General features: G+C 40.6%; 2 protein-coding genes across 6 annotated transcripts in view; one reads left to right on the forward strand and one right to left on the reverse strand.

Annotated features, from left to right (window-relative positions):
* Positions 1-553, forward strand: part of FGGY (FGGY carbohydrate kinase domain containing) — a 149,808-nt gene extending 149,255 nt beyond the window's left edge. For all 5 annotated transcript variants that reach the window (XM_009287409.2, XM_009287411.2, XM_019474173.1 and 2 more), the window contains one exon: positions 312-553. In XM_009287409.2, the coding sequence (XP_009285684.1) occupies positions 312-393 (82 nt within the window). In that variant the 3' untranslated portion in view covers positions 394-553. The remainder of the gene's footprint in view (positions 1-311) is intronic.
* Positions 554-3,458: 2,905 nt separating this feature from the next.
* On the reverse strand, positions 3,459-27,165 carry LOC103905757 (E3 ubiquitin-protein ligase RNF170). Its single transcript, XM_009287507.1, has 5 exons — positions 27,010-27,165; positions 10,073-10,181; positions 5,480-5,553; positions 4,879-4,989; positions 3,459-3,764 (listed from the first exon to the last, which is right to left on the reverse strand). Exons 1-5 carry the CDS (start codon positions 27,163-27,165, stop codon positions 3,459-3,461), a joined length of 756 nt encoding a protein of 251 aa, XP_009285782.1.
* Between the last annotated feature and the right edge of the window lie 425 nt (positions 27,166-27,590).

Genomic DNA, 27,590 nt, shown 5'->3' on the forward strand with positions numbered 1-27,590 from the left:
GGCATAAATGGGTAGACGAGCAGCGAAGCCCCAGTGCCTACCCGCTCCCGCCGCAGAGGACTCCGGAGGAGAAACCGTCTGAAAAGCAAAGCTGGCCATAGGGTAAACAAAAGGTGCAATTATAACTTGAAATCACTTGTTTGGGTGGAAGCTATACTCTGGCAGCATGCGGGACTCTGATCCTAGTAAAACTTGTAATTAGGAAAGAGTCAAAGCTTCTTTGATGCTAAGTGAAGGAAGTAAACATGTATATTACAGGGGATTTAAATCTTAGAATCTCAGGCTTTGTTGAAATTAACTTTCTTATACAGATTTTATGACAAGAAATATGAAGTATTTTTGAAACTTGTGGAACATCAGAGAGAATATCGCTCCATCATGAACAGCTTCTAATCCAGAGTCATGTAATCTGGGAACAGCAGGGATAACGAACTTCCAGATACTTGCGATGAGAGTAATTTCTTCTTACTGTACTGTCCGTGTTAAAAATATACTTTTATCATTTAAAGTGTACATTTTAATTTTTAATGAGAAATAAAATGCACTCACTTCACTGCGAAGCACTGGGTATTTTCTGTCAATAATCCCTGCACCCCAGGGACAAGGAAGAATCAGTTGCTCCAGTCAGAGAGGACAAGACAACCAGCTGTGGGTACCCCAGTGCCGGTATTTAGACTGGCCACAAGCAGGAACAGCACAAGGAACAACGTAACTGACTCGGATGGACTTGAACCGCTGCCCTTTGCCATGTTTTTCACAGGTAACTACACCTGGCATCACACATGGTCCTTTTAATTTTACTATCTGCTACAGCTAAGACCCAAATGCAATTTCCATTGGAAAGTTCTCTTTGGGTTTTTTTTTACTCTGATTACAGTGCTTCTTTGGTGGCTGATATTTGAGAATCACTTTTGCAGCTGTGCAATCTTTTTCTCTCTGTTTTCTTCTGTTTCCTGCTGTCTTTTTTCTGTCTCCATTCTTGCAGCGCAGTCATTTTGCTATCAATAATTTGTGCCATTTTGTCCTTTGCAAGTAACTCGCCCTCAGTGCGCATTAATCACTGTGCAGATGTGAAACGGCCCACTGTTGACATTGAAGGACTAGGTTGAGCAGACACAGTCGCTGAAAATGTGTTCGTAATGCAGGTGCATTCCTTCCATCCTGCCAGCTGCCTCGCGGGGATCAGCCCTGAAACAGCCCAGCTCTCCCTTGTCCATTCCCATCACGTTGCTTCAGCCAGACCCAGCTCGGAGCATGTGCGTCTACACAGCCCGCCAGCTGCAGGGCTGAACTCAGCGACAGCAGGCACAGGGAACGCAGAGGGAGAGAGAAAGGGGTTTCCTTCCTTAGACTTGCATTTGTCAAGGCTCGGAAACCTTCCTGGCTGCCTGCTGGCCAAATCCAGTCAACAAAAGGCTTTTGTTTGTTCCCAGGTGATTTTGAAGGTTGTCCTGGGTAGTTAGTCCTACAAGGTACTGCCAGGCTCACAACGGCAGGTTGTGGCACAACGGGGCTGTGGAAGGAGAGAGTTTGGACGCTCTGGTTGTATACAGCAAAAATGTTTCACCTCTGACAGTACAAATTGTTTTGATCTTGCAAGATCCAAACACTGCCAGTGCCTTCAGTGAAATTCTCACAGAAATTCTTTCTTTCTCTGCCATTTGTCTGTTACTTCTTAATAAAAGCTACTATTCTGTTTAAAAAGCAAAACCAGGGTCCCCAGCTGAAGGAGAGGATTAAGCAAGGGGTGACAGAACAGAGGAGCATATTCGGATCAACTACAACTCTGCTACAGGTCACTCATGAGAACTATTCTTTTCTTCAAACTGCAAACTGCCACCCTCTTGGTGAGCCTGTATTACGCAAGAGAAACAACCCACAGTCCCTTTCCACAGAGTCAGTATTCTTATAGATGGACTCCATCTTTATACACTTAGCTGGATAGAAATTCCATTATTTACTATTGGCATAGGCTGTAATTCCCAGTTAAATGCAAACAGAAGTTACACAATAACAAAATTACACTTCGGGAACTCGGAAAATAATAGTTTCTGGGTTTTTTTATGTTAGTAGTCAGCTCTCAAAAACATCTGGTAATTTTTTTAAAGAAACAATGCGCTTCCTGCCTTGTAGTTCATGGAAAAGCAATTGTTGCCATTTCCAAAGTACCCATTGTTAAGAGAAACAGCTTTACAAGTTCAGGGACATAATTAAAGACAATGGAAGTCGATGGGAATAAAATGAAGAAACATCATAACAAAAAGAGTATAACGAGCAAGAAAATGACTGCAACATAATGGTATATCATAGCTTACAATTCAAGGGCACAATAAAATATGTCAGCTGAAAATGCGTGGAAGGAAAAAACAGTTGGACACCAGTGTATTGTGAATAAATATTCATAAATTTTAATATCTATTTTAACATACAATTCGCATGTAAAAATGAAGTCCGCTGACTCCAAATACATAGCAAATGTACAGATTACACAGGGACAGATGTGTAGAGTTGTCTGGCACTGTACCAGCATTTTTAACTCTTTGCAGCTCAACACAGACAGACATGCGCACACACACACCCCCCCCAACTTCGGCAAACTTTCCATAAACTTCCTGCTATTTATATCATCATCACGAAATTGGCCTTGATCTCTCTGGCTGAACTGGTACCAAGACTTACAAGGAAATCACAAGGAGTGTAGGAAGTCTAGAAAGGAAACAAACAGTCGTGCTGACTGTTAAAGCTTAGATGCACAGAGTTCAAGGAAGCTGTGTACCTTGCACAGGCTTATATGAAAGAGTTACACAGAGATTTGTTCACATTTCTTGCGTGATTTTTTAATGCTGTTCTCCCCTTGTAATACTTCCACTTTATAGTGGTGTTTTTGTTCCAAGCCAGTGTTACTACTGTCCATTTTAGAATCAGGGCTGTACTCACTGCAGAGCTGTAAAAATCTGTATTCCGGTGGATGTGTAATCAGCTGTGATAACACAAAGCACTGCTACAACATTTTGTAGTGATGCTATCTTAACATTCCTGATGTTATACAAGACTTAGCAAATTGTACAGTTTGCTAAGTTCTCAAATTAAAATTTTATTCAAATTGAGCCAAGATGTAAAATGTTAAAGCTCAAGAGTTCTAAAACTCTTCAACTGCAAGTTGATTGGCATTGTAATTTTAGGCTCTGTTCATAGCTTTAGACATTTTCAACTCAGGCACTTTGTATGAAGTTACAGAAAAGTGCAGCATGAAAGAGTCTAGCAAATATACAGTGGCGTGTAAAACTAGCCGCCTAAGCGCTTGCACACCGAATCACTTGGCAATGCCAGGTATTGCTGAGTCCCGCTTCAGCCTTTGTCAGCAGCAGAATGACAAACCCATCATACGCTGCCCCAAAGCAAAGAGAAGCCTGTCATCGCTTGATGAAGTTTGACCAAGGAATCCAAGTTTGAGTCAGTCAGGACTCTGACAGCATGCTCTGAGCTGCAGACCTTGCCATATTTACCCCATTAGACGCAATTTGCTGACAAGTGTTTATCATGCAAATTAAAAGAAGGGAAACAACCACCATGTCATCAGCTGTTCCAAGGGTCCTACAGAGAGGCCCAGGCTTCATGTCAAATGGAGAAGACAAGCATATGATAGTTCCAAAGGAGCAAACAGCAACTCTTAGGAAAAAAATCCATACGAGACCACCCCAGGTGAAGATTCCTCGCAAGGCAAGAGTCAGGAATAATGGCATGTCATAAAGGTAATCTGCAAACTAAATATTCAGATGAGTTACGTTATTTCGCATTCTAATGCACGCAGTTCTTTCAGTTCAATGTGTCTCTTAAGCACTTTTAGATTCAAATCTCTTGAATGCAGAAACTTTCTGTGCTGTCCAAATCCACCTACACTGTTCAATTATTTTGCAGTATCTAGAGGCACACTTCTAAAAGGAATCCCCACTGCCCCAGCACTTTGAAAAGTATTGTGCTTGACGTTGAATCCTTTTGGAAACTGGGCCTTAATGGCTGCACTGAGTATATGCCTGTCTTTCTTTAAAATCTGGCATCAAGTGTAGGCTATGAGTGCTTGAAAATGAGGCCTCAAGCCTCGCCTTGGTGTGGACAGGAACCATAGGACTGAGTGATTATTCCTCTTCATTAATGCTGGTTTGTTGGGTTGAAAAATAATATTCCCCTCCACAGCGGTTAGTTTAGTCCATAGATTGAAACAGACTCCACAGTCCTTTCAGGCCCCCTACCAGGATGTGACAGGAGAGGAAGATTTGCTTTGGTGATATTCTACACCCTGTCAAGAATGGGCCTCACTTGTGCCTTCAGCCCTCGTCTTTCACATCATTCCCACTCCCTGTCACGTCTCTGTGCCAGCTGGGATTCCAGCTTTAAGAAAGTGCAGAGCTGGCGTGGACTGTTCGAATTTGGCAATACCTGGGGAAAAAAACAGCTGCTTTCTAAGCTGGAATCTGATTTGAAATTTTAGAGGCAAGTTAAAATCCTGGAGTTCAAATCTGAGTTTGTATTTGAAAGTTCCAGCCTGACCATCTCTAGTTCTGCTTTGCTTCCTGTATTTCATCCCACACTGCTTTCTCCTCCCTGCCAGGATGACTGCAGAAGGACTTCTCTGAGCTAGGAACTCCGAGAAGCACCTTTACTAGAAGGTACTGGACCCAGCAGTGGATGGTAACACTTCCACTATGACATTGCCAATAAGTACATGGAAAGGTAATTCACATAATGATACAAACTAGTTGTCATTGCTGGGTCTCTTTCAGTCCTCTGTATGTGTTATGCACTACTAACTAGTGTTAGTAAATAGTTTATAAATCTTTTAGTTTATAAATCTACTAATGTAGATTTATAAATACTTACGGGTAGAGGTTGCCCTGAGAAACGCTTGTTGTAACCTCTAATGTCACGTACAGTTTGTTTACTTGGCTTATCTTGTTGCTTTTCACAAGAGATGTTCTCCAGAAGAACCACCTTCATAAGAAAAGAAGATCGGCATTAGCATGGTGTATTTTAATCTTCCGTATAAAGGATAGCGTCCTGTAGTACATGTCTCTCCATAGTCTCTCTCTCACAGCTGGACCTTTGTCCAGCTCCAGCAGTTCCACAATAGCAAGAACATTTTCCTTTTATAACCTGCATCCAACCTTCCAGTACAACAGGCAGGCTCTGACTGGGGTCAGATGAGATTAGGAGCTTCCATACTGCTTTTTATGGAATGTTATCCCAGAGACTCAATAAACTATACAAAAGTAAAATGCTGAAGGCTTGTTTAATATTTCACAGAATTGCCTGGTATGACATGTCAAATGATAAATGCGAATGGCTGCAGGGTCATTCAAGTCTAAGTGGGTTTTGAAATGCTACAGAAAATTACAGGATAAATAAAGTTGATCCTAAGAGCTCAAGCTTGTCATTTTGTATGTATCATAATGCAGATGTGTACAAGGGAGGTAAGTCTTACCTTTTGTCTGCAGAGAGGGCAGGTTATTGCTGCTAACCGGGGACTATGTTTCCAGTATGTGATCAGACAGGAACCTTCCAAAAAAAAAAAAAAAATTCCATTAAAATACATGAAATATATTTGAGGATATTTAGTGTTTACAAGGAAGTTATCAGAATTAATAAACCCTCTTTCTACAACTGACTGTAAAAATGAATATAATTCTTTGCTTTCATTTTAATACGTGGTTTTACTCTGCAAAGTGAGTGTGTAAAAATGGAGCCTTAGCTCTTCTGCACTGGTATACACAGAGATACGTGGACCTCCTAAGGGAGACTTTGATTCAGTTTCTTTTCCTGTGGAAAGCATCTTATTCTTGAAGCTCCCCTGACTGTGGTTGAAGCGCTCAGGAATACAGGCACCCTTCAGAGCGCAGCGTTGGCTGCTGCGGACAAAAGCAGTGCAGTGGCATAAAGGTGGAGTTCCTCCAGAGCTAGTATGACTTTTAAGGATACTGAGGGCCAGTTATCCCAAACAAACCAACATGCACAGCCAAGGGACAGCCTGGTGATACAGACGCCTGGTGGCACAACGTGTATCGTGGTGATGAAGTATCATACATTGGGCTATTTTGCCTGTTTGCTCCCCCCGGCCTCCCTTACTATATTTCAACTGTTACCCTTCTGGAACTGCGTAGCTCTGGAAGAGCGAGTTGCTGCATTCTTTTTGATTCTTCTTGCCCAGACAACTGCTAACTGATTTCCAAATACAACATACTAAGGTCTCAGGTGTGAAAGAGGGCAGAGCCTGAGGACAGTAAGATTAGACTGCGCGTGTAACTGACAGCAGTGGTTGACATACATGAATGTCAGTGCTGGCACTAACAGCAAAAACAGCAAAGCATAAATAGCATCTAATCAGAAGCAGCACAGCTTGTCTTGCAGCTCCCGGGCGCAGTGTGCAGTGTGACAGGTCAGGAAAAAAAATCTCTCAGCATTTAAACTGATCAAATTTGACAAGGAGCCCAGTGAAAACAGAAGCGGAATGCTGCGCTGCCATTTTGATGGAATTGTTTTATTGAACTGAACAATGGTCTTCATTCTTAAAAATAACCAGCAAGTAGTTTCTTGTAAGCAGCATTATAACAAGAAGTCTTCAGGAGCCCTCAGTGCAGGGTTTTTCTGCACCCAGACCGACTTTCTCTATTGTCACTGAAAAGGGGAATATTGGAGAAACTGTGTTTGAAATCAAGTATAAAAATGTTCACAATGCTACCAGTTACATCTTATATACTAGGACTAGGGATGTTAAATTTGGCCCAAAAATATTTTTTATGAACCTCGCTCCGACTTGTGCTTTTTACTTTTGTTTTCATTTGAGTGCTGGGGTTTTCTTTATGACTCTTCTATTTTGTTTGCATGTACAGACCAGTTGGCTGGGCACATGGCTGTGTTTAAATCCCCATGCGGTATGTATAAACTCAGTCTGGCAGCCAGCTTCCAGCTTTCGCTTGAACTTTTGCATTTGACAGCCATCATGCCCGACTTCGGAAACTGCTTTGACCCTCTGGGTCCAGATCCTGTATCGTGATGCACACGGCTGTCTTGCTGTGCCTGTGCTCAGTCCCAGTGATGACGGTGGGGCACTGATGGATCCCATAGTTTTTCAAGGGCTTTCAAAAAAGAAGCCTGTGGAAATTAAAATTTGCTGCATGCGGAATCCTTTGTTTAGTAGAACAGGAAAGGAAGGACTCCTCTGAAGTTGACCTATTTGTGCTTCGGTGCATTTTTCATAAAATAGACAAAGTCCTGTTTTAATCTAGCCTGCTACACAACCTTCTGAGGGAGTCTGTAGGTTTCTCTAAAATACCTCTGTGGTTATTGTTAATTAGAAAAAAATAATATTGCTCAAGGATCGCTTTTCAGTTGAACTTCCTGAACATATGGTTCAAACTGAAGCTGAAAAGGAAAACTTCAGGACAAACTGTATGAATTACTACTAATAATAAAATCAGACATTTTTTATAAGTCCACATTAATCTTCTTTAAAAGGTCTAGGTTGACCACATTTTTTAAATAAAACTTTTACCAGAGCGGAATTTATTAAGAGAGCTCAGCATTGCCTTAGCTCTGTTCCACAGGGCATCAGGAGAAGTTTTATTACTGATTTCAGTCACAACAGACCTAGATCTATGCAGAATGGTTTTGATAAGCCCAATGTAAAGTTTTATTGGTTTAGGACATGAAAAACAGACATGTTACAGAGGCTGCTTCTACTATATAAACATAGTCATAACATAGATAATGCATTGCACTGGAATCAGTGCTTCAGAGTGTAGATGATGATGTACTTGAGGAAAGTAAAGCCTAGCTAAATATATACAGCTAACAATAACAATATATACCAAGCTTGTATATAGTACTTCTCCTCTGCAGATCTCAAAATGAAATAAAAATAAAGTCCATATCATTATGTCATATTCACAGTTGGAAAAGGGAAAATTAACCAGGCCAGAGAAAGAGGAACGTTGATGGTCTCTGTTGTTATGTCTATCTTTGTACTTGAAACTGTAACTACTGTGACATTATTTGAAACACATTTTGAGGCCGTATGCTTACTGTTTGTCCTGGAGAGAGTTATATTCAAAGCATCCTTTTCCTGTATGTTATAAAACACTGTTACAAAAACATGAAACAACCTGAAGTATTAAATGGTGTCACTCATGAGGTAGATGAGCCCTACAAAGTGTCCCTAGCTGTTGGTGATCCACTGATTTGTTGTGGTTTCAGAGGATGGAGATAGTGGCACTGGCGATGAGGAGTTGTGCTGTGTGAGCATCATTTCAATCTAGAGAACAATGACGCTTCCTAAAGATAAAAATGTGCTTTTATTGCACCAGCATTAACAACACGGTCCCTTGTTCTCATTTATGCTCAGGTCTTTTTGTAACACTCTTACATGGTGAAAAAAAGGGAAAAGGCCTGGAAAAAAAACTTGCACTTGCTTTAAGGTCTCTGTAAATGCCAGAGCAGTAGAAGGGAGCTTTATGGTTCTGACCAGTGTCTTCTGATGCGTCTTGCTGTTGCGGTATCATATAGCACTGCCTCCAGCCGCCTGCCTGCCCCTCTGCCAGACATTACTGATCTCATGCTGCACGGTAGCCCTGAAGTACCTTCATGGGCAGTTTCAGCCTCATCAGATCATGAACTCCAGTTCTCTTCTGCCAACCCTGCTGTGGGGATGACAGCATTCAGCAAGGAACCTGATAAGCAGCTGGGGCAGTGAGGTTGTAAACTGCACCTGTAAATTCACTGGATGATGTTTCTCAGAGATCTGAGAGAATGTTCAGTCCAAGTCAGCTGGTGGCCTTATCCTGCTGCCTTTCGAAGCAGGTGCAAAGCTCCCACTGGCTCTAGTGGTGCAGAATGTGGGCCTTAAAAATCCTGAAATCCCCTTTATAAATGCATTTATGAACATAACTCCCTCCACTATTCTAGGCTTCATCCTTGTATTCCCTTTGAAAAGTAATTTAAATTTTGTAATCCTAACCATATGGCTTAGCAGCCTCAAAGAAGGCATTCAGCAGACACATTTATCCAGAGAATTATGGTTTTACGTAGATTATCCAGTGACTATAGATGCACTGGGGGAGGACAGGAGACTGCACCACAGGCAGCCTCAACAGAAGGACCCTCTCAATCTGGATCTGTCCCTTTCCTGTTAAGACAGATTCCGGACTAGAATAAACAGCTACTGAGCATGCCTCGTGATGAGATGTCTTTCAACATTTTTCCCCTGTATGACCCCACAGATTTACTTAAAAAACAATAAACAGATTAAAAGAAGGTTTATACATGACTAGAAACTCACTCTTTGAATTGTTTAATATGTAACTTCCACTATTTTTTTTTTTGTTTAGAAAGCTTTTACAGGACTACAAACCAATGTAATTATGCCTTCTTGCTCTAGATCACTTCTGCTTTATTTTAGGCAAATGTTTCACATGGGAAGCAAGTCTGTGGAACAGAATCAGACCTAAGCCCAGTGTGTCTTACTCCCGATTTTCACCAATATAAATACAATCAGAATTAATTTTATGGGATAGCTGGATTTTTATGCTGTTGATTAAAAAGACAAGCTGTCTTCCCAGAAGTGAGTTCATGCTTGAAGATAAGACTTCATGTTTGTTACATCTTGAGCTTTCAGTTACAAACTGTATGATTATTAGACTGTTGATTTTTATAACAGGATTTTTTTGCATAGTTGAATACGAATTGTGTGATTTTCTGGTGCATTTTACCGATTCCATGAGTTTGTGTTTTAATTTAACAGTATCCTGTGAGATGATCTGTTACTTCTTGTTGTCTTAAGACTTCTTGGGCATTTCAAAGTGGCACCTTGTTGATGTGAAAGCAATGAGCAAATAAAAATACTGTTACTGATTTTTTTGGGGGGATACAAAGATGGGACTTCTGCTTCTAGTGAGAGCACTTACATTAATTCCAGGGAGAAGGGCTTGGTCCTGGTTCTTACATAGGACTTGAGATTTCTGTGAGAACAGTGCTTTATTTAGTAGCCTGTATAAGCACTGCACTGTCAATCCAGAAAACTTACCACAGAATAAATGCCCACAGTTGGTTTCTACTGGGAGAGTAGCTGTCTGGAGACAGATGGGGCAGCTGAAGTCACTGTGATTACTAGGTTGCCAAATTTGGAGTGATTCCTGGAAGGGAAGTAGTACAGAGTCTTCAATAAATTAGTATTTTGATTGACATATTCAGTTCATTAATAATAATTTACTATGATTAGCAGAGCGTCATAGAAACTAAGGATAGATGTCATGCATAACTAATGGTTACCTCAGCAGATAATGAAAATTAGGCACAAAGAAATGAAGTGCTTTGTGTAATCCTACAGAAAAGACCAGTGTCAGAGGTAAGATAATGATGCCACGTTTCTGCTTCCAGTGATATATCCACACACCACTGGATAATATTTATGTTTTGAAAGTCAGTCGAGTTTGCACCACTGGCTTGTCTAGCTGTCATTATAAGTCAGACAGCACCTGACGTCTGCCTCAGTAGCTTTTGGATCTTTTTCCTCCTCCTTTGTAGTCATGTCTATCACTTAAATGTACTGAAATAAAGACCGGTGTGTTCTCTGCCTTCCTTGGGTGGCAGAATGGTATCCTTAGTGTGTACCATAGGCTACGTAACAAAAAGACTCCCTTATTTAAGTAAAAAGACTGCTTCCAAACAATCCTTCCCTTTGCTTAGCAAAGTCTATAATTAAGAATAATATTAAGCTTTGTTTTTTAGAGCGGGAAGATAAGAATTTTGTAAGCCTCTGAAATGCTAAAGAGGCACTTTGAAGCACATTTGTATTACAGTATTTCTGTAGGGGAAAGGCTGAAGGATGTACGTTGGTCTTCCAGACTTTGCTCCTAAATCATTACCTTAAAGCAGTAAAAATCTAGGTGGCATCTATGCCAGGATTGTTTGCTACAGTAGGAGATAAAAAACCCCGTTCTTACTTGATATTGATTCCTTACCACATTGAAAGTTTTTGCTACCTTTACTATGATGCATTAGATGATAATCTGTAATGGATGATGGACCTGCCTACTTTGTCTTAGCACACCATGGAGAAACTTGCATTTGACCGTGTATTCAATTGCCATAACCACAGTGAGATCAGTCTTTGAAGAAGATGTGATATTAATGTGGTTAGTGTCCTTTCTTTCTCAAGATAAAGTTATTTCAATGTTTCTATCAGTCCCAGAAACACCGAGCGCTTCTGAAATTGGGAGGGAGCTTCCAAGGAAGTTCCTCCACTTTAAGGCAGAGTCTTGAAGGTTATTGACTGTCCTCCACTGCCTACGCATGTTTAGCGAGGTTCAACAGGAGATGGCATCAATTACAGTTTTATTTTGTATTTTGATCAAAAAATGATGGACTTCACATGTTTCTTAATGACCACAGAGGTCCAGCATTATATGGAACGGGTATTATTTCTCCATTACTGAAGTAAGGCATTCAGATGAGATGGTGGCATACTTTGGGATTACAGTATCACTGTATGCTTGCTGTTCCTTGTTGCCCAATTTGGATTGCTTATTTGTTTTTCAAATACCTGACTGGCATCTGTCTACATGATGGATCAATGAATACACTTCCAAGTATTTGACCTATTTATAGAAGTTTTGATAAAGAGAAGATTGAATAGATTCTATATTTTGCATGTCAAATACTGGAAGATTCAGAGTGACTGTGAAGATTCTAGCTCATTTGACAACAGACAAAGATTTTATTTAAGTAATTGATTTTTCTAATGTAATAATTCCAAGAAGAGAGGTCATCATGTAGGTCTGCCAAATGAATGAGCAGGAAACTGGGTCTCTTGCCACAGCCATGTCTAAAATGACGAGTTCGCTAAATTAGTTATTTTAAATTAGCATCTTTAATACCAGTCCTTTCTTCCTATAATGAGGATCTGTAAATAAGAAGAACTGGAGGTTATAAAACAACATGCCAAAACTACTGGAAAAAGTCCTTCTCCTTTACGGTTTGTGAAGTTACAGATGTATTTGTTTCTGATTCTCAACAGAAAAATTTCAGATGCTGAAGGCGTTTACACTGTTTTCAGATTTTCCTCTCTACACTGAAAAGATTATCTCCTGCTGAGATAACAACCCCACAATAGCCCAACAAAGCTGGGATGACTGGATATGAATAACTAAAAGGTAGCAATGATCAGATTCAAGCCCAGTACACTGGCAGGTGAACTTCAGGAAAGCAGGTTTTAACACAATGCTACCCAAAATTCATACGGCACATCACATTCCTGTATTTTGACTTCCCATGCAATAGTGATGGGGTATTTGCAGGTTCGGAAGAGTATTATTTCAACTGATACACGCTGTAATAGTTTTCATCAGCTGAGGAACTGCCCCAGAGCAGCTGTGTTTGTAAACACTGCATACATGACATAAGCCGATTAGGTATCTACTCTTTATTTGTGCAAGGTAATAACACAGACATTTCTTTAGCTTTGTCTCATACAACAAAGGGAACCAAATGTGTTTCTGATTATGCAACAGATACTGAGTCAAGGGAAACCCAGCATTCCCAGACCATAACCGATGGAAATTTTGAAAAGCTCTCTTGCCCTCTGCAACTTCAACAAGTTGAAACTGCTCGTGTATTTTGTATTAGAATGTGTTGTACAATAATTAACTTACTATATGACTCCTAGGGGACAAATGATTACAGTTTTTTTCCAGATGACTCATCTTCTGCTGACTTAATGAGCAAGTCTGCAGAAACAGAGTTTGTTCTGTTCAGAAAATAGGAAAATTGAATGTTGCTGTGTTGCCGTATGATACCAGTTCTGGCTGCTGAGGTAAGCTACCATGCGAAGGCACTGGAAACTCGTCAGCTGAGGGCAAGTTGCTGTTGAGACCTTGAAAATGCTCTCAGAGCATTTGAGTTAGAGTTAGGACTCTGAATTAAAGCAAAGACCCAGGCAATGATCCTATACTAATGACACTAGGTGAAGAATACGTGCATGTAAACGGTGAAGAAAAATCATTCAAACTCGGTACCATGAAGCAGTGTTTTTTATCTTCTTGTAATCTCTCTCTCACTGAATGAAGCAAGGTGGGAAACTCGACCAGCTCTGGCAGTATGACTAACAGGTGGCAAATTCTGAGGACAAAAAAATAGGCAGTTCTTTACAATTAAGTGGGGGACGTTCTTGTCATGGATGCTAGAAATTTCTGAGTTCAACAGATACTGGGCAAAGGTAGTACCTCTGACTGAGGAAGTTCCTGAACCATAAATTGCTAGAGAATGAAAGAGTGTTCTGGGGAAGCAGAATGTTTCTTTATTCTTCTGTAGGCATCCATTGCTGCAGAGAGGGCAAGATGGCCCTGGTTTTACCTGGTATAGCCATTCTTACATCAATAGAACATTTTTTGGGAAAAAGAGACTCGAGTCACCTTCAGCCAAGATATCGATGGCTTAGTCTTGTCCTGAGTAGAAAGGCTAGGAAAAATGTGCCAAATCTTTCATTTATTTTTAATAGATTATGTGCACATAATCAAATTTCTGATTTATTTAGCCCAAGCACTCAAAATGGTGTTCAAGTTGGCTTTATCCTAGTTATAAGGGGACCGCCCAGCTGGATCTGATAGAAAGAGAAGATAGATGACATCTGACATAGCTATAAGTCTGCCAGAATTAATTTACCTCTTCCAAAATCTTGAGCCAGCCTTTGAACATTTGAACTAGCAGACTGAATTAGAGATTGAACTAGTGATTATGGCAGTTAGTATTTTGTGTCATGAGGCTGTGAGTTTTTGATGGCATTAAATAGTCTTAATAAAATATTTAGTGTGACTTTGCCTAAAATGACAGACTTTTAGGGAGTTTCCTCTCATACAGTAGTTCTACACATAATTACAAACAGTAATTAAAATTGTCATTCCTGTTAACATCTTAGGCTGGAAACTTTGCGAGTGCCCATGAAAGTTACTATTTCATAGCCTTGTATTTGGATCTTGGTGCCTATCTCACCTTTGAAAATCCCAGGCCTGGATACACCATACTGATACTGTAAAGCAGCTCTGATGAATAAAAAGGGGACTATGGAAGTAGTTTTCTATGTAGCATCTGGAAATTATGCTCCTGTGCCAGGAACATCTCTGCTTTGGGAGAAGTGGGGCAAACTTGCACCATTTGTCACCAGAAACATCCACTCCAGTAGCTTGGTTATCTGCAGTCAAGTTAGCAAGTGCCACAAATTATAGTACAGAAAACCAAGTGTGGAAGTTCCTTTAGGATTCATACTGCTCACACTGGTGAGGTCTGAAATGAGTTTGTTCCCAAGTCTAAGAGACAGAGGGAAGCTCAAGAATTCCTCATACTTGAAACCACAGTATTCCCGTTGTTATATGAAGGAAGATACCCAAGTCAAGATTTTCCGTAGAATTTTCTTAATGCTACTTTGAACACCTAATACTAGCTTTTGTCTAAGATTCATCTTTAAAAATCCTAAAATATTGGTGTTTCTAACCCATACGTTCTTGGGAACCATTCTACAGCCAGAATGGGACGCTAAAACGTGTACTCCAGTAGAAGTCGATTTACTTCAGTTGGAAGAAATGGGGGGGAAAAACACCCAAAGTTCAGAAGCAGATTATTCTGAAAAATGGACTTGGAATCCAAAGATCCAGAGAAAGCCTTAAACTCTGCCACCTCAAATTTTAAGTACCACAATACCTATCTTTTAGGTATCCCTCCCACCATGAATTCCCTCATCTGGAGTTACTACTCCCAAGCACCTTATATAGGACAGAGAGAGACTGAGACATATAATACCCGCATCACCCAGGCCAAGTACTGGAGATGCCTACCACCAGCCGACAGTAGTACTAAACACATAGGTTATGTCTAAACTCTCACCATTTGCAAGGAAAACCCCATCATGTTGGGAAGCTGGGGGACACAGCATCCTCTCAAGTGCACAGGAGTATTCTTTGAAAGAACTGGGCAGGGCTCAGCATTTTCAAGGAGTGGCACTGGTCACCTTTTAAATAATCCTCAGTAGTGAAAGCTTTCACCCCCGTAGGGAATGCTGGCATAGTGCTTTCACTGACCAAAGAGATTCAACCCCCATGTCCAGTGAGAAAACCCTCACCACCACACCAGTGGAGACCATCAGCAGTTTTCACCAGACCACGTGCCTGAACTAGCCAACGGACATGATGTGATTCCCTGTGTAAAAAAACTGAGGGAAAATGAACCCACCTCAACAAACTAGCAAGACAGTGACTTGAATGTACTGTGACATACATGCTCATATATGACACAAATGGCTTTTGAAGACTTAATGGATGACGATGTACAGTGCTTCACGTCAAATTTTAAATTTGCTGGTTGGCGAAGACCATGGGAAGTTTACATGTTTACTTTAAATACAGTTCTAAAATCAGGTCTTACGTTTATATTCCTTTCTCAGTGAGCACCACAGGTGTTACTTGCTTTTGGGGTTAAATTTGCAAAAGAATTCTCCATGCAGGTACCTCATCAGGGGCCAGGCTTTGAAGCTGTTCAAGCCCAGAAGTTCCCTATGTGACAGATTTTTGAGAAAAAGGAGATCTTTTCAAATCCAGACAGATCTTTTGGCTTAAAATAAAAGCTGAGCATTTCAGAAAATAATTCTAGTAGACTGCAAAATTAAGCCTATTGTTCTAAAATGCTGCCACTAGATTTGATGCATTTTTAATACTTGTATGCCAAAGAAACGCATGAAGTAGTGATCAGGTCCTTGATGATGAAGCCAGAAACCTTCATCTCTGTGACACAGCTCAGCTCACGACACCTTTCAGTTTTACCACAAGGAAATTTAGTTTTAAAGCATCAGTGATGAGTCCATCCTCATCAGCATGTTTGAAGAGAAGGACTGAAAGTTTAAAAGCACTTAGCAGATTCGAATGCTAACAAACATTTCTTCATTTTTCCATGAACACGTGCCATTATTTAGAAGTAAAATAGACCTTGCTTTGAGGTTTAAACTTGTTGGGAAGGCATGATAGTCTGTGACCTCTTGGTCAGATTCCTGTGATAGGTGAGCAGCTGCTCTGTATCTCAATTACAAGGCCAATTAAGATAATCAGGGAGGATACACTAGACAGCTCATTATTTGACAAGACATATTTAACCTAATCACAAGCAAATTAAAAATACGACATATTTTAAAGGGAAGAATTGATTCATGCAAATTTTCCAAAAGTAATCTAATGATTAAAAGGATAAATAAATACTTCAATTATTTATTCATAATTGTTCTAATGAACACTTCCTATCGTGGTTCAGAAGACCTACATAAAGTTTGGCTTACCATTCGTCTTTCCAGAAATGTTTGAGAGGAGCTGAGTAGGTTATACCAGCTGACAGTGTTGGTGTGGAATCATTCATTAAGGCCAGCTATGCATCTTTGTCAATTATTAACTTAGTTGCCCAATGGCAAGGGTCTGTCAGGTTTTTCTAAATTATGGTTATGAAAGAAACGTGGTGTTTTTTTCTTTTTTCCCCTCAAATAAAGCCAATCTGCTAAAAATGCAGATGACTCCTGGGAAAAAAACCAACAGCCCTCCCTTTCTAAAACATCTAAATAAATCTTCTCCCCCCAGAAGATGTTTAACATAATTGAAAAGATACCTGAACCTAATAAAAAAACTGATTACTATTTTTAAATATTAACTTGATCAAGGGCACACTACAGGTATTTCGATCATCTGATAGAGTAGCAGCTTATCAGTACTGTTGTGAAACAGGCTTAAAACTTGCCAGACACTTGTGATTCTTTGGAATTGCATAACTGCAGAATTAGATTGTGTAACACAATATTGTCCAATTAATCAAGTGAAGTGTAGAATTTAAGCAGAAGGTTAACATGCTAAAATAATTTTAGTGGATGGGCATATATACTTTGTAAGGTATTTATTTTTTGTCATGCTCGATGGTCCTTAAGAAAGGCTTGATTTCTGTAAAGATGTTCTCCAATTTAATGCAGCAAAATTAATAAGGAAACCTGTTAAGGGCTTGGTTTTGTGCAGTGTTAACCATCCTGATCCTGATTCAACAAGGCATTGAAGCACGTGCCTAATTTTCAGCCCTCAGGTAACACGTAACCTCGTATGGAGGGGTGGAGTGGGAGTCAGTAATATTGGAATAGAAATGCACTTAGAACAAAAATAATGCCCCTGGCATTCCTGCTGAAGCACTGATAAGCTAAACAAAGCACTTTTCAAAGACTAATAACAGGATGGGATTTGTAGCATAAACAATGTTCCTTGTTCGTCACCAGTCCCCAGGGCATCTTCCTCACGTTGTTACAGATAAATTGGCAACAAATGAAATGCTGTATGCGATTTCCTGCCCTGGGTATGCAGGCGTGCTCGCATGCCAGTGTGATAGCTGTCATTTATTATTTATCCAAGTATGTATACAACTCTACAGTGTGATTTAATTACTTATTAAAGGTGCCAGACTGATGATGCAGAAGCTGGAGCCGTTTCTTTATCCAGAGAACTGACACAGTGTAAGCAGTGGCATCCTTTCCAGGCTGTTCTAGTAAAATGCTTCACCCCAAAGAACTCCCCAAGTATCTCAGCATAGCTCTTTCTCTCCAACCTTTTCCCAACTACTCTGCTCAACATGTTAAATTCATGAAGGCTGCTAACAAAGATGTCAGTTATTCCTCTGATTTTTAGACAGGAATGTTTATACACTGGAAAATTGAACACATTAAATCTATTTTGGCTAGGCCACTCGAGTGTTTGAGTAGTACTAACTCAAAAAAGGATCTGAATGGTTTTAATACAGAGGTGAAACCCCCTCTAACTAAATAATAGCAAAAAGATTATAGACGTTTTATAAAGGTGAAATGAGCCCAGAAGATTTCCTTTCACTTGCCAAGGGCTGTATGCGTAGTGCTATGGCTCTTTTGCAGTCACTTATGCCCTTACCTAACAGACACGCTAGTCTTGGAAATGGGATGCTAAATTCTGCATTGTTTCAATAAGCAGGATTTTGGTTCCATTTTTTATGTCACTCTAAACCTATTATTGCTCAGTTACCATTACAGTTCAAAGCACTTCTCCCTGCCCCCAGGCACAGCTTGATGCACACTCTCACTCAGCACCCAGTCTTTAACAGGGAAACTGAGATTTTTATTTGGCTTAACTAATTGAATTTGACCATACCTGTTTGCCAGAGAAAGACTGTTAAATAATAGCAAAGTTCCCTTCACATAGCTCCAGAATATTTTGAGAAAGATAACGGACACAAGAAAATCTCTTAAACATCTATGAATATATATGTTAAATCAGTAAAAACATGATTGCCTATTCCTATTGCCTTGGTAACTTTTTTGGTCCCAGTACATGCCTGGAAGTTGCAATCCTGGATCCATTTTGTCTAATTGTAGGTTGGGCTTTTTTGGTGCTAGATCTTTGGTTGAGGCCTTAAAGCACAACTACAGTGCAAGTAATACTGTTTACTGGTAATAAGCTTGTCATTTTGGCTTTGGAGTTTGAGCTGGCAAACACTTATGTGCCTGAGTTATTCTGCATAGTCGAACAGTCTCATCAAAGCCAACAGGTCTGTTCATGCCAACCACTTATATTATTGCATTATTAATTCCCAATTTTACAAATAAAGTTTCTTATTCTACTCCACGAAAGCCCAGCTAACCAAAAATTGGGCCTGAGAAGTATAAAGATGGGATTGAGAAGTATGAAGATGTGAAATAACACTTCCTGGCAGTGTTTTGGAGCAGGGCCTATGAAATTGCATTTGACACAAACCAGGGGGGTTTCAGCTGAGATGAAGTTTTGCATTATGCACTCTCAGTGTGTCCCAGCCGTGACCTAATTCCGTCCTGGGACGTAAGAGTGGTGGCTGCTGGCTGCTGGCTACACAGGCAGGCTTCACAGTGTTCTGCTAAAATGAGGAGCTAAGGTATCGGAATCGCTGTGAACCTGGTTCCTCTGCAAGAGCAACATACCAGGCCGGCTGTAAGTGAAGAGCATCAGGAAAGCAAGAGAGAAATCTCTTTAAATGGAAATATAAGTGAATGGCTAGTAAAATCAGACAATCGTAACTTTTATCTTAAAAAATGATCCAAGTGCAAAATGTTAATTTTGTTAGAAATGCCCATAAAAGTAATTGTAACCTCCCTGGCACTGCTTAGAGAGAGCAATCTGTTAAGAAGAGGCTTGACCCCCCTGCAGTAGGAGTTGGCTTTCACTCTTTGGAATATGCTATATCAAGAGAACCTTAAAATATGAAAGAAAATGTGTTCAAAATTGTTAGGCAAATTGAAGCTTATTTTCAAAGAAAAAAAAGAAAAATGACATTGATAGAAAAATGATGGGAAATCTGAACTCAGTTTTGACAGGTGCATGCTAACTTGCTTATTTAATATATGAATGTTGCGGTGAGTATAAGAACAATTCATCTTATGCTTTACATACCTATAGCTATCCTACTCTGTTTAGCTATGGTTGCGTTTTAGACATTTCTGTGTTATTTAATAGCAAGTGATAGCTATGACATTTTCACCTGGTGTTTCTATTTTTGAACAGAGACTTTTCTTCTTCAACTAGAGAATACTATTTAAATACTCCATTTAAAACCATGTCTTTTAGTGATTTTTCACACCAACTTAAAGATGTTGAGAAAGGAATACTCTTTAATAACTTAGCTGATAATTTTCCACTTAAAAATAATGAACAAGTTATTAACATTTTATTCAGTGAATCCTCTATACTGATGGTAACATTTCTGAGTAATACAATAATGGTATAGAATAGGTACAATGGAACATAGTTTTGAAAATTATTTTGTGTTTAGAGAGTTCAGAGCTATTACCATAATTAGTTTCTCTGTGCAAGACTACATACCAGTACCCTGGCACAGAATCAATCTAAAGGGATTAATTCTCTTTGGAAATTAAGTTTGTGACTTCCCTGATCCTGAAAAAAACATGCTCATGAGCTTACTCATGCAGTAATCCCAGACTGTGGTGAAAACTGGAGGTATTTGGTGCACAATATTAAGTAAGTGCAAGGATATTCTCAGGATCAGAATCTACAAACTAAATGGTCTTGTTGGGACACAAAACCACCTGCCAAACCAGTGCCTTAGAAGCCACAACATGGCACTGCCTTTTCAACGCACCTATGGAAACAGGATTTGAAAATGTGAATGTGGATTTGTTTGTGACAAATACGTCTCTGTCATAGTTCACATCCCAGTACTAATTTTTTTGTTACTGGCACCAGCTGAAATTATATCTGAGAAATTTAATACATGTGAACTTATAAAGCCAGGAGCTGCTACCATGACAGTGCAAACAGTTCCATGATGTCAATTAATGTCAGTTAGCTGATACTGGAATTGCCAAAGCCCTCTTTCACTTGTGACCTTGTTCACTGAAAAAAAGACAAGAGTACTAAAATAGAAGTGCAGATATCTGTGAGAAAGTAAACACAAAGCCAGAAATAGAAAAGCATAGATACGAGATTGACAAATGTTAGAGAAACAACCCAGGCAGCGAGAGAGCATGCTATGAGGGAAGGTTACAGTGACAAAGTGAGCTCTTGTTGGGGAAAAATGATGTCGTAGAGGGGTAAATATTTTATCCTGCTCGGGTCACTGTTCATAAAAGTTCCCAATTCTGAGATGTTTCCCTGAGATAATTGAGGTAGATCAGTCCTTAAAGATGTTAACCATTTATTGTCCTGCTGTATGAAGCCAAAAGGTAGAATTACAAAGATCTGGTCACAATCTTTTTATAAATGTAGGTAGGTAGTTTTCCACCTCTGACCTGCTTTGTTGCCAGTATAGCTTTTTATGGAATTTAATGAGATATCACGACTTTTGGCTCTGTGGCATTATTTCCATCTCTTCGCTAACCTCCCCCATGCTGCGAATTACATTATACTAAAGCAGAGATAATCTGTCATTCTCTGCACTCATCTTTTCTAGTTCTTTAAGGAGTGACCAGGTAAGGTAGTCCTCATGTAGTCTATCTTGTCTTTTTCTTTTTGACCCTGCAAATTGAATTTCCTTTCCCCAGGAGAATTTAGGGACAGTGGACTGCTTAGAGACACTCCCATATATAATTTAAAAAGAAGCCACATTTCTGCAGAGCCTGTGGCTCTGAAGAGTACTGAGGCAAGTAACTTAACAATTGCTTCAAATCAAGTCTAAGCAGCCTCTCTGTCCATTCAGCTCCTTTACCCTTCTCTTCTTTCTCCAATAAAAGATAAAAAACTGCCTAGGTTTTGTTTATTTGTCTTGCACATGAGATTAACAATAGATTCCTACTTTGCAATTTAATATTCTCTGTAATAAAATGTGATCTGCGTAGCTCATGTTAATATTGTTAAAGTAACATCTGTTTCAGTTTATCAATGCCAACTTCACTGACATATGATAAGCCTTAATTAATATTTTTATAAGTACTTGCTATTTTTTTCTGAAACTACTATAATAAACTAAATCTACTAAAATAATAACACAATAATTGTGTTATATTATTCTGTGTAACAGGTGTAGATGCATTGGTACTCTATATACACAGTCACTGTATCACATGGGCTAAGATAACTATACCTGAAATTTTGTAACCAAGGACCCCAGAATTACTCCAGTCAAAACAAAATTCATTGTAAGCCAAACTAGAAATGCCAGTCCAAGCCTTCATGGTTTTAATGAGAGGACTATTTCTTACCACCAGTACGTCTGTGGAGATCAAAGAAAATGTTCATTGAGTTAAGATGTGCTAAGAAAAGTGTAAAGAAGAGCATAAATGGCTCAGGAATTCCAGGAATCCCACTGGCTTAAACAAGTCTTTTATTAAAAGCGAGTGTTCTCATAGTTGAATGACTTCCAAGAAGGGCCTCAAGTGATGAAAAGTATTTCCATCAAATGTGAAAATACTTGAAAGATGCTTATTCCATGTGAAAATATTTCCACCTTTCCAAAAAGCCTGAATACAAGACTCCTTCGATGAATATACTCTCGTATAAGGTATTAATTTTCAGAATTAATATACAAAATATCCAGAATTCCTACTATTTTTGATAACAAATACATTATAGTGACTTTCATCTCCTCTAACAGCCAGACAAAATATTTCAGAGTGTTTTACAAAATAGATACTTCAGTTATATAGTGAAAAATTTTACATTCATCATCATGACATCGCTCTCATTTCCCTCAGGGCATAATTGAGCTGGAAAGTATTGTAGACCATCTTCAGAGAAAAAGCAATGGGATCTCCTTCAAACAGATCACAGCACAGGAGTCAGTCGTGTTGGCTAACCGTGCAATATAGACATATCCTATTACCCTGTATCGTCCTACCCACCCCCCCCTTATCTAAAACATCAGTAGCAGTACCTCCTGCCCTCACCAAAAAATCATACAAGTGCATAGACCAGAAACACTGTGAAATGGTCAGCTATCCCAGTAGTATTCAGCCACCAGGACTGTCTCTTTTTACCATTCCTGGTTTTACCCTTTCTTTCCATCTCCTCAAGCTGTTTTTCTCAGATAGAAATAAGGAGGTAAGCCAGTATCATGTGCCCAAACAGCTCCTTTTCAGATCATTGTTAAGATTTTCTCTGTATCTCAACCACTCCCTGCTCTGGTAGTTACTACTCTTGTAAAATGCAATTCATGGAGAGATTGGAAAGCAATCATGAAATAAACCGGTCATGTTGCACACACCCCCCCCCCATTCTTACACCTGAATGGAGTAAGCAATGAATTGGTATGACTTACAGCTGACACAGGTCTTTTGGGTAACTTTCTAAGGAGCCGTCAGGCCCTGGGGCTACAGCAGTAATCACCAGACTGTGAGTGCTGACTGCCAGTGACCTGCAGTTTTTGGAAGCCTGTTCCGTCTCTTGCGCAATCAGGAAACACAAACCTGCGTGAGACCAGCAAGGTACTGATAATCAGCCAGTCAAATAACTGCATTCACATTAGAATCATGACGTGTTTTTTTTCTTTGTATTTTATGATTTTTAGGTGTTCAGTTATGCTGAATAATCTTTATTTGATTATAAGAACTTCTAAATTGGACACATTTGGGGAACAGACAGATAGCCAATGCCTTTTGCATGAAAATACAGTAACTTCCAATACACACAGAGCTTGATTCAAAAGGAAGTGGGAGTGTATATGCCAGGAAGATGTAAGAGATTATGACAGGACGTGAAGGGATGTGACCCAGGGAATACAGCAGGTATCAAATCAGTTTGTATTGTGTAATAATTAACTGCACACATTTTGGCAATTGCTTAGTTTCTAGTTTCTGCATCTGAAAAATTCAAATATGCCTCCGTGCCACAGAACATCATGAGGCCTATTTGGTGCTTCTAAAGCTTTTAAAAGATGCTCGGGAAGTACAGATTTCCATAAACCGTATCAGTCAAGCTACTAAATATGACTGAAAAGCTGACAATAATTTTTCATCTCATGTATTCTAATGGCGAGAAATGTGCAAGTTACATAACTAACCACCAAGTGTCACTGTTTGGTATTTTTACATTCTGACATCTTTGTTTCCAAGTGCTTAGAAAATCCCTTTTAGATGCAGCCCTGTAAATGAGGATTTTCCAACAAGAATAAGAGTATTTTTAAACTACAAGAGACATGCATATCTGCCACACAAGGTACGGGAAAACCCAAGTGCCTGGATATGCGGCTTTCTTGAGCAAGCCACCAGGTAATGTCTGAACTAAATATTGTTCATATTACTGGATATACTAATGTAAGTCCCACTGAAAATAAAAAAAACTTAGGAATCGGATTTTATTTTTAAGCCTAGCAATTTAAATTATTGTAGCAAATGCCATTCTTCTTTTTTAAGAAAGGTAGACAGCCCTTACTGAAAGGTTGTCAGATACTTTGTCAAGAAGGCAAAGGATGCACTATCAAAGAGTGAACACATTTCAAATAAGTTCCCATTGTAAGAAGTAATTTAATCTGACTTTAAAATGTAGGAACAGCGAACATTAAACATCAGGAGATTGAACTGCAGTCCTGGCATGAGGTGCCAAGCTAGTCTTTCCTGTTTCTATAATGTTAATACAGGTCATAATCTTTGATAGACACAAAACTAGAATTTGCTGACAGACATTCATGTCAGCTGCAGCTCATGAAGAAATTTCCAACCAATCTTAAAAAATAAAAACAAACTACCTTACTCTACGTAACTTACATAGCTTCCCTTTGTTACTACTTCTTCTGCCCCCCAGCTGAACTCTAAGCACAGCTTGCCAGTGCTGTGGTGGTCCTGTTGTGCCCCTGTGTAGCTGCAATTGGAAAGATGTGAAATAGCTGCACAGATTTCCACATATATTTATATTGTAGTTTTCTGTAGAATTCGGTATGCCATAAGTGTAACATTCCTTAGAAAGATCCTTGCTGTGTACTAACACTGGTTTATCTGGGTGAGCACTCAATCATTTGGAGTCAGCCGGCTGATGTGGATGCAACAGCTAGGAGTGCACGGACGAGCCAATCTCTTCTGACATAATCCCAGATTACCAAACCTGTATAGCCTGCCTTTTATTTCAAATGAGTGCCTCTCCCACAGATCTCAGCCAAGCTCCCTGCACTATCGACAGTCTCTAACACTTTTCCAGCATAGGCATCCCTTATGCATAATAATTTCTAGATGCTTTTGAATGAGGAGCAACCCTGAAACAAGGCTATTAGGCCTTGGCTGGATCTGATTACACTCCACCCTTCTCTCCTGTCTGCACTGTATAGCCCTCTAGTGGAAAACTGTTCTCTGCAGTAGTTTTTGCATGTATGGAAGATGACCCCACTGAAACAGAGTATGTTGTGAGGGCCCCGAGAGCACGAATAGACCTTAATGGCCTCACTTGGTGCCTCCATCCACACCCTCTGCCCATGGGCCACTCTATTTAAGCTCAGCCCTAGGCCCTCAGCAGTCACAGTCATGCCTGTGCCTGGCCATGGACTCCACTGATCTGGACTGCGACCTGTGGGCTGAATACCTAGCTTGACCTCAGAACTGCCCGGTGATCATGGGACTGTGCCTGACTCTGGTTAACCTCGCTGGGCCTGACCCTGACCGGCGGTTTGCCTTCCGGGCTTTACCTTGTACTTGCCTCATCACCATGAACTTGCCTGACCATCTGAACTCATGGCTGAACATCCCTGGACGTCCCCTGCTCGCCTTGCTCGGATAGTCTGGGATGGGACCCTGGCTTGTGAAGCCTCTGCCCTGCTGGCTGCATTCTTGTTCTTGGCTCCATGTTCCCTGGAAAGCAGCTGGCTTCTGCTGTTCCCTGGCTTATGTAGCATAAACCCAGGAAAAAAGGAGTTGCCTGTATAAACTGTATAAAGAAAGCGAGTGTGTGAGCGGTTGAATCTGCAGAGAAAGAACATATGAAATCAAGAAGTTGAAATGCAGAATTATACGTTTCTGTGAAATGGGTCATAGGAAACCGGGTAAAGGTTGGTAGGAAGTGACAGATGCTAGGATATGATACTTCCTGAAAGGGAAAGGACATAAAATTACAGGAAAAAAGTAAGTAAATGAAGAGGGGTAAAAGAAAAATTAACAAAAGCTAGTAGAAATTATAAAAGAACAAAAATATTTAAAAACTAAAATGAGCATGCTCAACAGTACAAATCCTAGCACAGAACTCCGTGGGATTTTACTGTAAAAACCTTTTATTCCTTATTCTGTTTTTAATAAGGATTTCCGATAATCTTCCATGGCAACCAGATCTCTTTAAGAACCTCTGGTGAAGGAAACAGTCAAAGGGTTTCCAGAAATCCAAGTTCACTCTCGAGCCTTTATCAATTCTGGACAGCACCATGGGGCAAAATAGTCATGTAAATACTGTACATGCCATCCACCACAATTTTAATCTCTGTGAGTCAAAGTAGAATCAGTAACAGAAAATTAAAGCATGTACCTTAAAGTAGAATAGCCAGAAAAGAAGAGCATACGATGCCTATAACAGCTATTATTCAGGTTATTTAGTCCACTCTTAGGATAACCTAAACACTGAAGTGTTTAATGCCATCCTGCACATTCCAGTAACAACAGGCAATGTAAGAATCTTCATAAAACAGAATCAGCTAACAAAAAATAACGGTTCAAATCAATTACTAAAAGAAGCTGTTGGAGAGAAAAGTTACTGAAGTTCTTGTGCTGAAACAGCAAAGGGACAGAGTAATTGTATCTTCTTAGTATAAAGTACTTAAACTTTTCTCTGGAGTGTCTGAGGCAGGGTATTATAGAAGACAAGATCCTGAACCAGGCATACCCAAGATCCAATCAAATAAGGTAAGTTTTTCCTATGAAACAAATATAGCAGAGGAAAACAAGTGAAAGAATTTTGGTGTGTTTTTTTCTGAAACAGAAAAGATCAAAGTACGTAAGATGAAAAGAACGTGCATGGTGCCTGTCTGGTGGCGTTTGACGTACTGTGCAGGCAGTCATTACAGGGCCGCCTGTGGAGACTTGGGCAGCGTGCCCTGCGCACTGCCAGGTGGATGAAAGGCTTGCTGGGGAGGAACAGTTCAGCAGTGCCTCTCGAGCTGTCAGGCCTCCTTCACCCTCCTCGCTGGCAGGGTGCAGACTGCCACCCGTGAGACACTGGAGTCTGGTGGGTTTTGGGTAGTACTAACAACAGCCTCTGAGGCTGAGGACAGAAAGAAAAAAAGACAATATAAATTAAAAAGAGGTAAAACTGCCGTAGCCCTTCTCAATCCTACCTGCGCTGTTGGAGGGGGGCATGTTGCCCCTTGTGGAGAAGGGCTAAACAGTTGCTTGTCAGCCTCGTGCTTAAGCACTTTCCATCCTTCACCTCCCCAAAAGAAGGAATTGGTATTTTTGCCTCATTTAACAATGGTATTTTTTAAGCAATTCTGTATCCTGCTCTGAAAGCAACATTTGTGGCTGGTACAGGTACACTGACCTACCAACACCTTAGGCACAGGTAAGTCTGAACCACGCCAGCAGCTCTTCACCCCGTGACCTCCACGGCCGGTCCGTCCCCGGCCTACGGCAGGTGCTGTGACAGCCAAAAAGCAGCCGCGGTCCGGGCCGCCAAGGCGGGAGGCGGCAGCGGCCGCCATGTTGGGACAGTGCGGCGCCTCCTGTGCGGGCTCGCGGCCGCGGAGGGAAGGTAGGGGCTGCAGCTGCTGACTCCCCAGGTCCACGCTTCACCCCAGGGCTAGGTGACACAGTCCCGCTTCGCCCACATACCCCGTTCCAGAGGCCGCACGCAGTGGCGGCAGCAGCGGCGTGGGCCGCTGAGGGGAGCCGCCTTCGAGAGGGTCGTCCCCGCCCCTAACGAGTGCTCCCCGTGATTGGCGCGAACAGCTACACCTCCTCCCCTGTGATTGGTCAAACCCGCTGCCACTCCCGGCGTTTGAAGGCATGGGCGGGCGTTGACGTGTACGTCCTGACATCTTCCCCCCCTCCCCCAACCTCCCCGCGCGGACGTGGGCGCTGCTCGGAACGGCGGGGGCGGGGTGGGCTGGGCTGTTCTGTCACGTCA

Source organism: Aptenodytes forsteri, unplaced genomic scaffold, assembly GCF_000699145.1.
Source record: "Aptenodytes forsteri isolate BGI_AS27 unplaced genomic scaffold, ASM69914v1 Scaffold119, whole genome shotgun sequence".
NCBI lineage: Eukaryota > Metazoa > Chordata > Aves > Sphenisciformes > Spheniscidae > Aptenodytes > Aptenodytes forsteri.